The sequence below is a fragment of the Miniopterus schreibersii genome (genome assembly GCF_964146895.1).
Source record: "Miniopterus schreibersii genome assembly, chromosome: 9".
Taxonomy (NCBI): Eukaryota; Metazoa; Chordata; class Mammalia; order Chiroptera; family Miniopteridae; genus Miniopterus; species Miniopterus schreibersii.
The window spans coordinates 59,352,385-59,365,568 of NC_138118.1; the positions used below are offsets into that span (position 1 = coordinate 59,352,385).

At 38.6% G+C, this 13,184-nt stretch overlaps 1 protein-coding gene across 3 annotated transcripts in view; it reads right to left on the reverse strand.

The window, feature by feature from the left end:
- The window catches only part of HEPACAM2 (HEPACAM family member 2), a gene marked incomplete at its 3' end in the record, with an annotated part of 33,069 nt that overhangs the window by 3,773 nt on the left and 16,112 nt on the right, over positions 1-13,184 (reverse strand). For 2 of the 3 annotated variants that reach the window (XM_081147391.1, XM_081147392.1), the window contains exons 4-8: positions 12,444-12,740; positions 4,490-4,615; positions 4,378-4,402; positions 4,252-4,289; positions 2,903-2,976 (exon numbers count right to left, since the gene is read on the reverse strand). In XM_081147391.1, coding sequence (XP_081003517.1) covers positions 2,903-2,976; positions 4,252-4,289; positions 4,378-4,402; positions 4,490-4,615; positions 12,444-12,740 — 560 coding nt within the window. The remainder of the gene's footprint in view (positions 1-2,902; positions 2,977-4,251; positions 4,290-4,377; positions 4,403-4,489; positions 4,616-12,443; positions 12,741-13,184) is intronic. The other variant, XM_081147393.1, reaches the window with a different exon arrangement.

Genomic DNA, 13,184 nt, shown 5'->3' on the forward strand with positions numbered 1-13,184 from the left:
TTAAAAATAATTAGCAGACTAGTAAATAGTATTTCCACTATGCTGCACAGTTGCAAACAACTGAAGGTAGTGATGAGTAGAGAATTAGAGCTGTTCATCTTCCCTACAATGCTCATTTCCTCCTTGCTACAGTTCCCTGCACGTAACCTATGGTATTTAGTGTAGCAGCACAGCTGTCGGGTCAAAAGAGGGATAGCTTGGCAAAGCTATCATTTTTTTCTTCATTTAAGAACAAAAGCTGGCAGTACTGTAAAGGAAATATTATGGGAAGAAAAATGGCAAAAGAGAAGATATCAGGACAGCTTAGAATCAGAGAGCACATATTATTATCTTTCATATTACATCTCGATGACTTTTTTGCACCCTTTGCCAATTTTGTTTGCAAGGGTGGTTGAAAAGAAAGATAAAAGCCCTCATCACATTGCAAGTTAGTAAAAAGACAGTGCCAAGCAACATAGAACACACAGAGGGAGATGTTTACGTTTGAATGTGGTAATGGGCTCTAAAAACTAAAGGCTTGGATGAATGTGGAAAGTATAGTAGTGTATTTCTGTCTGGTTAAAAACCAACATGTATTTTATTGAAACTGGGATTCATGTTTTATTAACTCCTATTCTTTGTATTTAATGACTTTATATTAAATTTTGTAAACACTGCCTACCGATTATTTAGCTAAAGCCTGGTTCCCCTCCCTATCCCAAACTCCTTCTATTCATCCTGTTTCTGATCACTTTCTGCCCTTTATGTGGCTCCATTTAGAGGACTCTTTGCCCTTGATAAATCATCTGAAAGTTCTTTATCTCATCCCAGTTTGGCTTGCTAGGCTATACTGGAACATCTTAGCTTTGTGTTTTTCTGGAGACTGCCTGTTTCCATTCCACTTGCTAAAACTATCACGGGCAGCCAAAGAATATATGATTTGTTCTACTTTTGTGTGTCAAAGAGATTTTGGTTTACAGTTTATACTTGAGATCAACTCTTGATTTTCTTTGGTATGGAGGCATTCAGGGGTTATGATAAAAAGCAGTCTGTAAATAATAACTAACTTAGCTAACCTAATATTAGAGCTGTTAACATGTAAGAAATTTGTTGATTTCATGCCATTGCTTTCTGTCCAGCTTCTGGAAGAGGTGCTACTGGGACAGTGAAATGTAGAGCAACTAGAGAGAGGAGGAGTGTTCCATCTGTACACGCACCACAACCAGGTAGGAGACGATTCTGATTTTTTCAAAACTCAAAAAGTTAGTAGTGGAATTTATTTCCCTTCTTAACTTCAATGTTCACTTCTTGGTTTTATTAGTATTTCTCCCTTTCTTCTGCAAGCCATTGCATTTTGCTGCTAGTCTTCACACATAATTGCCATTCTAGCTTCTTCTCCTACATATGTCCTGTTCTCCTCCTTCTGGTATTGATTTTTCACTTCTCCCCAAAGCACCGGGCCCAGTGAAGAGCCTAGGCTAATTCCTTAGGAGATTTCAGCTCTCAAGATGGGCATAGCTCCAAATTACGTTATTCTACTTATGATGGAAATAAGTGGGGCTTCCGATGCGTAATGAAAACACTCATTTCTTCCTCAAGTTCTTGCCGATTGTAGCATTTCCAGCAAATAGAGGTCCTCCCAATAAAACCTTCAAACTGCGTACTGATTAATCACAAGTTTCACTGTAAAGCTTCTTACATAGATCTCACTCTTTTCTAATGAATTCCTAGGAATAAAAACTGTGCCTGGTTTAAAATGAAAAAACTCCTGACTTCAAAAATTCAGCTCCAAGTCTTATTAGCTGTTTGGTTTTCTGCTCTCCCATTTAAAGGCCACACCTAAAAGGGGTGCTTCTGCCATGGTGGGAAGCTGTTTGAAATAACTGATCCACCACATATTTGTTTTTTTGGTTGTAGAGTAAAGGGTGAGCCAATCCTGTCTGAGACTGCAAAGCGTTTGCAATGCAGTCCTGCCCTTCCTCTATGAAGATGTGGGCACTGGCACTACTGACCCACCCATAGGAGGGTGGGTCCAATCAGTCCCCCTGCATTAGTCACATGGCTTTTGTGAAATAAAGCCCGTGGCCAGGAACCTTACATTGATAGGATTCTCTGAACAGTTGAGGTAACCATCCCTAACAGCAAATCTTTTAAAACTGCCCAGAAGCAAGTAGTCTATTTATGGCTCCTTCCTTATGTGAACTATCGCAGGGGAGTAAGGAAGCTGGGGAAAGATTGCTTCTAGAGAAATCTTTAAAGATGTTAATGAGCTGAATAGCTCAGAGCAACATTCCGCATGTCTATGAAACAAAACTGATTGCTTTAAAAGACCCTGTCTCTGTAGACTGAAAAAAAATGGCTTCAACTGTGTAAAAGCCCCCCCCCCCCATCTCATGCACCTTTAGGATAAAAATAAAGATGTGTGTTTGCATACTTTGGATTTATATGGTACTTTTCTTCTGAAGAGCATAAGGCACCTTCAAGGGTATGATCAGTGTGATCAGCTGTCTGCAGCGTCCTCAAGAGATATGAGGGAAATGCAGGGGAAGCTGAGGAGCAGAGAGAGCTCAGTGAGGCTGACAGCCGCAGTCACTGCAGTGACGCAGTGGTTTCAACTGGGGTCTCCCGACTCCCCCTTTATTCAGCTCTCTTAACCTTCTACCTAGTTAATTCTCTCTTCACTGAGCTTCCCAGGCAAAGAATGTTTAAGAATTAGTGCCGCTTCCCGATTTGTGTTAGCCTTATTTATAAAGTCTAGGGAAGATGCTGTAGCCCCCCAGACCCAGCAGCGTGGTCCAGAGTCAACACTGCGGCTGGGAGGCACCATTTGGCCACACTGCCCCAGGGCCTGACCGATTGCGGCTTGCACCTCTGGTGCAGCCAAATTCTACTTTGTTGCTAATCAGCCACTAGGGAAACCAACCCTGGGAACGCCAGAAGCATCTGGAAAAGCAACAAATTCATATATTCCGAAGTCATCCAGAGCATCTTCATGGCCTGAAAGGGAAAACAAATACTGTTTACAAACCAAATGCCTCAACTTGCTAGTGTTGTTTCTAAGCCTTTGTAAAACTTACCTGTATTGTTTGCTTCAGGCGGTGTGTGTATAAAACCAATTTAACGATTCCCTATCCCCTATAGTCATATTGGCGCTAAGCAGTGTTGGAAATCCCTCCTTTTGAAACCAAGAACTGAAACTGAATTGGGACAAGTATTCTTAAAGCCTGCTGTGGGAACAGTGTATTATATATGCAAATAAATACACGTGGGCTGTCTTGTCCTTTGTAACTCTCATTACCAGAGACTTACAGCCACAGCAGGTCTTAATCCACTCATAATATCTACTGCACCCTGCTGGATCTAACAGAGACCATCAGGACTAATAAGAGTAAATAAATAACTATAGCTGCCCATACATACAAAATAGAATACAATACAACATCAAGATCACTAAACTATCATCTGAAAAATAGCAGGAGGAACCAGATGGTCTCTCAGGGGTCTTTCCCAGCTCCGACGTGCTATCATTTATGAGAAAGGACTAGATAAGAGGAGGAAGACCTGTATTTACTAAGTGTCCAGGCATCATATTAGGCACTCCACACACATCATGGCATTGAATTCTCTTAGCAACCCTGGGGGGAAGTTATTATCTTTATTCTATAGATGAGGAAGTTGAGGTCAGGAAAAATAATTTTCCCAAGGTGACACCTGGGGAAAGTGGCATATATGGGACTAAAACCCAGCTCTGTGTGACTCCAAGTCTCATTGTTAACTTTTAACAACTCAGTAGGGAGTCAGTAGGGATGGCAATGAGGAGCATGCTGGGGACAAAGAGGCAGCAAACCTGTGGAGCCCCCTTTCTTCTCCCAGGGATGGAGCTGCCAGCTCTGTATCTGCCTTTGGAATTAACAAAGTGAGGGAACCCTGGGCATTTTCAAAATAATGATAGGATCAATGGAATAGAGTTCAGCAGAACTCAGTGAGGGCAGGCCAGTGACTTCAGCTTTCTGAGCCTTAGTTCTGCTGAGTGCCTTTCCTTCTTAAGAGTGCTTGTCTTACAGGCTTGTGAGACTTACATAAATCAGTGCGAGGGATATCCCTTTGCAAAGTGAAGGCACTATTCAAAGGTAAGGGATTGTTGGTATCACATTAATATTAGCTCATGCGAAGTCTATTATTTCATTAGTGCTTTATGTAGAATAATTAATATCAACAATATTCATTAATATGCATGACATTGATAATAGCCCCCTTCAGCCTGGCCATTACCTGAAAATGTTCGTGCTTTTCTGTATTCTGTTTCTGGCCTGAAAAAACAAATTGGCATTTCTGTCAGTCTCATAACTGAGAAAAAAGCATTAAAAAAAATTCCTTTCATAGACATATATGCATTACCTGCTGTCTAGCTTCTGTCTTATTACTAGAACCAAGAGAGGAAAAAACACAGTAAGATACTTTTTAGTACATATATAAAGCCATTTAAAATTTTTTTCTAATTTTCACCTACCTTTGTAGGGTTGGTATTTTTTCCATAGGAGAAGAAGACACATGGATATAATCAAAAAGAGTGATATTCCAGTTATACTTGCTAAAGGGGACAGTGACTTCCCTTTTTGTGCAAGCTTCTCCAGTCCTAAATGAAGGGACAGACACAGTTTTAACATTTTTATTGAAGACCAATAATAAATTGCTCTAAATGTTTGACTGGTTCATGCTTTATCCTAAATGAAGATGCTGCTGCAAGTATACAGGTTGTCCCCCAAAATGTATACACACATTTTGAAAATGAAATGTATTTTAATAAACAGTGCCTTTATAACTATTTGAACTGTGTACACATTTTGGGGGATACCCTGTATATATGAGAGAGAATATGAATGAGAGACTAAATGAAAGGAATGTACTTATTTTAGAGCACACAGCAAACCCTTTGAGAAAATGCGGTGATCTAGCCAGGATAATACTGATTTGTTGTACTAGAGATAGCAAATAGCTCATGTCATACTCTTTTTTTTTCTCTTTTTCGTGTTCTCAATGTATACAACATCCCCAGATACTAGGTTGTTCTGTCTCTCCTTCCATCTTGCTCTTTCAGAATAATTCAGGTATGTGAATTTTCTAGGGCAGTGGCATCTGATTAAAGATGTGAAAGGGGAGGTGTTTATTTTAAATACACTTTACTAGTTTTTGACCAATAAAGAAATTTCATTCCTAAAATAGAATGTGTGTATGATTGTTAAAATGTTTAAAGTCCCACCTTGTGACTAAAATTCACTTTGTTTTGCAAGTCATTCCTTTTATTAGTGCTTATAGCTAACATCTGCTGAGTGCTTACCATGTGTCAGGCTCTATTCTAAGAATACATGAAGCAGAGCGACCCACTGAATGTCTACCATAATCTTACTGGGGAGATATTATTATCCCCTCTTACAGATGAGGAAGCTGAGGCTTGCCCAAAGTGACTCAGCTAGTAAGTGGCAGAGTCCAGAGGGGACCCCAGATTCTCAACACTTTGAGCTGCATCACTTTGATGTTATTTTAACACAACTTATTAACCAGGGCAATGTTAACACCAGTTTCGGACTGTAATATGTTTAGTCATAGAGTTCATCTATAAAGTGGGAAGTAGTTGTGACCTCCCACGAATGGGAGTAACAGGTGTCTTTCATTTTATCGTGTGGATCAGATATCGATGTGGAAATGAATCATGGAGTTGCCTGTCTCTGTCTAGCTTAATGGGGAGTGACAGTCATGGAATGTCACTCCTGTTCCACAGTGCTGATAATGGCCTGGAGCACGTGGGTGTGGTGAAGACATGGTGGCCACTTGGCTCTGTCATCTTTCACCATACAACCTCTGCTGAGGTCTCCAGCAGCCAAGGCAAGGAGGAAACCGCAATCTTTCCCCATTTCACTGAAGACCTATATATACTTTCCTGGCTTTCCACTTAAACACTTTCATTTTCCATTTCCCAGTATCTTTCTATAATGTGGTATAGATCACATATGTCAAACTCCAGTTCAAAAGTCATGGAAATCATTCTGTCTCTTTTAATTTTCCCATACAATGCTGTTCGCACATTCTCTTTAAGTCTTTAAGAGTTAAGCAGTTTGTTTCACATTATTAAAAGTCTTTACGATCTCAAATGAGAAGTTTATAGATTTCTGAAATGCATTGAGAGAACTGTGTTTTAAAAATGTTCTTTTCAAGGGATTATGATACCTGTGTAAAATTTTTTCCTTTAATCAGATTTTATATTAAACTCTTTTTATTTATTTATTTATTTATTTATTTATTTTTTATAGTTCAAAATATTACAGATGTTCCCTTTTTCCTCCATTGACCCCTTTCACCCTGCACCCACTCTAACTCTTTTTAACTCTGGGAGGAAGAAATAAATGCGAGGTGGTTTAAGTTAGAGCGTCGTCCTGATCCACCAAGGTTGCAGGTTTGATCTCTGGTCAGGGCACATACAAGAATCAACTAATGAATGCATAAATAAGTAGAAGAACAAATCATTGCTTCTCTCCCTCTCTCTCTCCTCACCCTCTCTAAAATCAATAAATAAAAAATTTAAAAAATTAACAGAATGGCAATTTGCTGCTTCTAGACCTGGTCTAGAACATCATAAAACGTATCAGGATCGTTTTTCCTCCTTTTCTCCTTGCTAATAATTTGTAGAACAATTTCATATTCTCCCACTATTAGAAAGCTGAGCTTTTAGTTTGGAATTACTTCTGCACTTGGTTGATCTCTTTGTGAAGTTTCAGCTCCACTTCGCAAGTTTGTTCTCTTTAAAGAGCTGGGCAACTTTGGGTGAGGCCCCTTGACTCTGAAGGTCTGGATTTCCACATTAGTAAAATGAGGAGGTTAGAGTGATTGATTTTCAAGTTCTCTGTTGCTCTGCTATTATGTGATTTGGGGCAGCCAGAGAGTTTTACATGTTTATTATGCAAATATGACATTATATTTATTGGCATGCTAGTAACTGAACTGCAAAAAAATTGTGTGCATATATACCTACAAAAGTTGTAATTTTTACTGATATAAAGGATGTGTAGCACATAATTTAGAAATAATAGTAAAACACTCAATACTCTATTTTTAATTCCCTGGATAGCTAATCGATTCTCACAGGGTACTTTTGTTGAGCATTATGTACACATAAAACCAAATGTATATGTTTTTCCCATTTATTTGGTATAATGCCAGTAATAATGAAAATAGTAAGAAAAATTAAAGCACCATTTCTAGGTACTGATAAAGAAATAGTCTCAGAGAAACTAAAATATTTGCCACAGTCAGTAAGTCCTAGAACTGATATTGGAACATAAGGGTTTTTTTTTCTGACTGCAAGTTCAAGTTTTTCCTGTTAATCTGTGGTTAAAGAATGGTTCTATAATTGGCAAGTAGACTCCCATATATTTAGTTTTTTCTTTAACCTTTTCTAACACCAGACTCGATGTGCTTTACTCTCTCTCTCTTCTTGATGGCCAGATTACCTTCACCAAAACTTAATAACCCCTGAACCCTCAAAAAAGTATTCAACGTTAATTTATTCTAGTCAAGTTTCTGCAATGTGCTTTACCCTGAGAAACTGCAGAAAAACATTTTAGTACAGTCTCAGCTATTTTCCCCCTTGTAAACTTGAAAATATGCTAATAGTTATTATTTCAGAGTACTTCTCATTCTAATGAAGCTACACCCCGGCATGTTGGCTCTTAGCCAGGCAGTCCAGGATTCTGAGGCCTGGTAGGAGGTTTAACATATGATGAATGGATGTTTTCCACTAGATAAGACAGAGAGAGTAAAGCACATCAAGTCTGGTGTTAGGACACATCTCTCCTCTCTGTCATTTTTAACTTTCTGTCACCTTTGATATGTGTGTTCTGAAATGACCAACTTTGCTCATTCTGTCCTACAGGGAATCCCTCTCATTCCCTTTCCCATCACCTCCTTATTTCTTCAGACTCCTTCCTGTTGCCCTCTTGCCTCTCTTCCCCTTGGCCTCTGTCCTCTGTCAGAGAACCACCCTGCAGAGACCAGCACCTGTCAGCCCAAATCCTTGGCTTCATTCTGTCTCAGAACATTCAAGATTTACCAGGTCCACAACTTGCAATATTCTCCCTTTCTCAAAATAAGAAGTGCCAAACATGTCAAGGATCAAATCAAGGGGCATAGTTGCTACAGTCTCAGCTGTAGGCAAGTGTTTAAGAGAGATGTGCTTCCAGAAGCACAACCTGAAATAAGACAGCAGGGAAATTCTGACCCAGGTGCCACAGAGAATGTGTGGGGTCCTGAATGTAGTTCTGGACACTTCCAGGAGCCCCAGTCTTTCTCCTTCCAGAGAGGTTTCTACTTTTTAGGACACAGCATGCCATTCTCCCCATTATTTAAACACGATTGACTCATTTACCAAAGCCTTAGTGCAAATGCTGTTTGCCCCCTCCTTAGGCAAACAAATAAAATGAAATCACATATTAAGTGTAAATATGGGCAAGAGGTGTGGTATCCATGGTATCGCAACCCGGCTGTTTGAGAGACTGCACCCAAAACGGGACAGCCATATGCTACCAGTCAGTGTGCCTATTTCTAGATCAGAATGGGGGTCTGAGTTCGCTCCCATCCAATATGTTCGCGGATTATGGCAGCTGATTCATGTCCCCGCAGAGATGAAGGTGCCATATTGAGGGATGTGCTATTTTCACACTCCACCATGGCCCCATCTGACAGATCCAGTTATTCTGTGCTAGATGCTCATGGGGATGTCACCTAAGTTCTCAGGATCTGGATATCAGGGATGTAGTTCTATCTCAGTCATTTTCTCCTGTGGCCCAAAGTGAAATACACCTCCTGGATATCTTAACCTGAGAAATTTCTAGGTAGATGGAAGAAATTAGTAAATTCATTTTCCTGCCTTGGGTCATTTCCCTATTCCCTTCTCAGGATTGCATACAAATTAAAAACATCTCTATTATGTCTAAATCTCAAATTACAGCCATGTGGACCTTGGGAACTCAAATAATTAGAATGTCTTCATTAAATGTGGATGCTTGAATTCTAATCGTACATACTTTCATTTTATATATATTCATGGCATGATAGTGATTTAGACCCCATTAAAACTTAAAAGTGGGAACACCTGCATTCAAGGAAGTCTTTAATTAGCATAATAAAATTGTTTTTTTAAAACACAGATGCTAATTTACTATCTTAATTTCTATTCTTTCTTCCTTGACACTTATATCCTAGATATTTTTAGTTACAGATATTTCATAATTTCTAATTAATATGAATGTGTACACATATCATGGACAGACCTGAGTGTCTCTTTGTATATAGCATAAAATTAGTTAAGGTGGTAAGAAAATACACACTATCTTGTATATGTGACATATCTTTTAGAAAGATCATAGTCTTTTTGATATTCTCAATAAAAAGCAGTTTATATAGTGGTTTAAAACAAGGGCTTTGAATTCAGATATTATTTTATTACTTATTAGCTGTGTGATCTTAACCACTGCCCTGTTTCCTTTAGGCTATCTCCAGTGAGATACAGAAAGGTCAATTAATATCTCCAAGTAGATGTGACTCATAGCCCACAGTGGTGGAAGGCACTATCTTACACAGGCAGGAAAACACAGATCTAATTGTGGCACTCACCAGCCTTCCTCTCCCCAAATGAAAGTCCCCAATAAAACTTTTGATTATTTCCTGACCTCATTATTTTCTTTCCATATTGGCGACCTCGGAGTCATCTTTGATTCCCCTTTCCTTTGCCCTCTACATCTTATTGCTGAGACTTTTTCACTGGCCACATCCTCTGCCTCATTAAAAATAAAGAGGTTCATCTGTTTCTTATAACCTGATTCTGGTTACACCAAACACAGCTTGGTTCTGAAAATATCTCAAAGGCAGGTGCATTTTCCCTCGAAATTATTTCAAATCCTCCACAGATATTAATACAGATTGCTCATCAGAGTGGATGGTCAGTAGTGTTCAATTGATAGTTACAAGTAATGTTCATTTTTCTTACTGTAGGTTGGTATACACTTAATCTGCATTGCAGAGATTCATTCATATGGAAAACTTTAAAAAATCAAATATTTAACAAAACACATCAATACTACTAATTTTCTTTGCCATTTGCCACTGTTTTAAAGTTCTGTGGACATTTGGGGGTTGAAATATAGTTCTAAAAACCATAAAGAGGTCACTAATGTTGACAACCCTGAATCCCTCTGAAAAATAAGCACCTGCTCCTCTTATTTACTATAATAGCAAATGCGTGGTTTTTGTACAGGTCAAACAGGTTTTTTAGAATTTGCAAAAGGCAATATTTGATATTAAGACTGTTGCTGTCTTTCAACCTTAGTAATAAGACCTTAATCAAATATTAGGAGTTTCTGATCTTATGAAAATACCTTGGCTGAACATTAATGAAGAAAGTTTAGGCAGTGGGAAAGGCAGTATATATCTACATATTATAACCGTGTTTTCACCTGCAATAAGCATGACATTCAGATTACCGATAAAGATGCAATAAAATAAAACTTCAGTTCCTCAATTGCATAACCATATTTTAAGTATTTAAAAGCCAAATGAGGCTAGTGACTACTACATTGGTTAGTGTAGACAATGAACATTTCCTTCATTGCAGGAAGTTCTACTGGATAGCACTCTTCTAGAGAGTGTGGTATTTTCTTCATATAAAACCCCCCAAATCCCACCATGCTAGTGTATAACTTCCAATATACTCAGATGTTTTTGCAATTATGAGTACCCTCAGCTTTAAAGAGTCCAGGAGGACCCCATCCACTATATATTTCTCTATCAATCTGTAGGTTTGTGATAGTCTTATAATTATTAATTGTTCTTTAAGAGATTTTTACTAAATTCAAAAGGCAATAGAGAGATAAAAACACCTAACCAAGTAGTTGTCCCACTTTTGCTTGCTAAATATTCAGATTCTCAGATCCTAGCTGCAAGATCCTGCTCCAAGAGGTTTGCTGTGCCTTCATAAAAATACATGATTAGACCGCCCTAGGTCGTGTTGATGCACATGGCCCAAGGGCCGCATCCTGAAAAATGTTGCCTATGAATTACAGGGATTATATTCTTGCTTCATTTATTCAAGAAAATAAATGAGCTATAAAGACAGAGAAAGAGAAGACATCCGTGGAGAAGGTAGTAATGGTGGTTCCTTTTGCAAACTTGTTCCCCCGGCCATAGGCACTGTGAACACTGATGCCTGTCCAGACCTGCTCCCAGGTGTTTCCCAAGCAGGATCTGGCTTCTTTGTATGCAAAGGTGAATCCAGGAAGGATTCGATAGTAGGAATAGAAATAGTGGTGGCAGAGGAAGAAATAAAAGAAGGTGAGAGAGGAGAAGGTGGCAGAGGAGGAGGAGAGGGAGAAGAAAAGAAAGAAGCATGAAGAAAGAAGGAGAGAAAAGAATGGGTCTGAGAGATAGGAAGGAAGACGAATGTACAAAGTTGGCGACTGGATGTTGGGCAGGGCAATAAGCAAGAAAAGAGCCTGACGTGGCATTTATATTTCTGGCTCAGGCTGGTAGATAGTAGGGCCATTCACTGAAACAGGGAATACAGGAAGAGTAGTAATTTGGAGGGAAAGTAGTAATTTGGTTTCGTTTTGATATGTTGGACTTGTACGCGGCCTTTGGTACTTCTAAGCGAAGACATCTAGAGGGGAATTAGGTATGCAGCTGTAGAGCTTTAAAGATGGAGATTTGGGATGCACCAATGTTGCATGAAGCCATGGGAGTGAATGAATCATATGAGAGAATAAAATCATACTATAGAAAGAGAAAATGAGGCTCAGGAGGCCAGGACTTTGGTGGACATAAATATCTTAAGCAGTGATTCTTAACCTTTTGTGGTTCCATGAACTTTCTGGAAAATCAGATGGTTTCTAGAGAATGTCAAATGTCACAGACTACTAAAAGCTTCCAGGACCCCTTTTGAGAATTTCCACAGATTTCAGGTATTTAAATTATGAAAGAGGAAGGGAAGCCCATGACAGACAGTGAGAAGGGGAGTCAAATAGTAGGAAAACCAGATTTCCAACTCTTGGAAATTTATTCATCTGACCGAATGCAACACAAGATATAAGCCTTTTAAGTGAGTAGCCTGCTTCTATTATATTCCTGTTTGTAAAATCAGGAGAGCAAGAACGCATATTTAGAAGTACATAATTTATTGAATTCTCTTTTTCTTTTCAGTCCCTCAGAGTTAGAAATTGGATTTCTTCTCCATTCTGTTTTTGGTTTTCTTTCTCTTATAGAAGCCATTGCTTAGTTAACTCAGGAAAGAGGTTCTTATAGTATATCAACAATCAAACCCACAATGATATTCTCTTCCACACGGTTATCAAATATGGGTAGAGTAAGGCCAGCATGTGTGTGTGTTTCACTGGGATCCCTGCCTTTGATGTCACACTTACCTACAGAAGTGATAATGACTGTGAAACGAGTTTCATCTTGCCTTCCAGTTACGTTGTTGTAAGCACAGCACACATAGTCAGTTGTCTTCTGGTCTACTTTCTCAGATGCAACTTCCAAGTGAGGCCCATGTTTAATGACATATGTTGCATTGTCAGTCCTCTGGATCCAGGAGTAGGTGTTGGGAGGATACGAATCAGCAGAGCAATCAAACAGGATGGCTTCTCCAATTTCAACAGTGAATACTTCCCCTACTTTTAGTCCTTTATCAGAATTAACTCGAAGTCCGTAAGGTCCATCTGCATTAGTTGAAAAAAAAAATAAAGGGATAACATAAATCTTCATGACATAGTTTATAAGTTTGGGAGCTTAGCAGCATTTTATTTTCTATGAAAGACTTCATATTAAACTTGGGCAAATAGGTCCTCATTTAGACTCCCAATAAATGATAAGGACCTAAAAATGTTTTATCCTTATGTCCATGGAAATAGTAATTATTTGAGATGTGATTGAACTTATATGAAATAGTGAAAGCCTTGAAACTTGGTATATACAGTTTTATAGACAACTGTTGTGATAATCATGGTGCTATGCTTTTGAGCAATATATTGATAAATATGCAATCTTGTTAGACAAGTTCAATCTTTCTGAAATAGTAATTGTATTTGAAAGCCTTTTAAAAATAGATTATGGCCACTGTTTTCTCTTTCACAATCATACTTTGAGTATTATGTGTTTTTTCT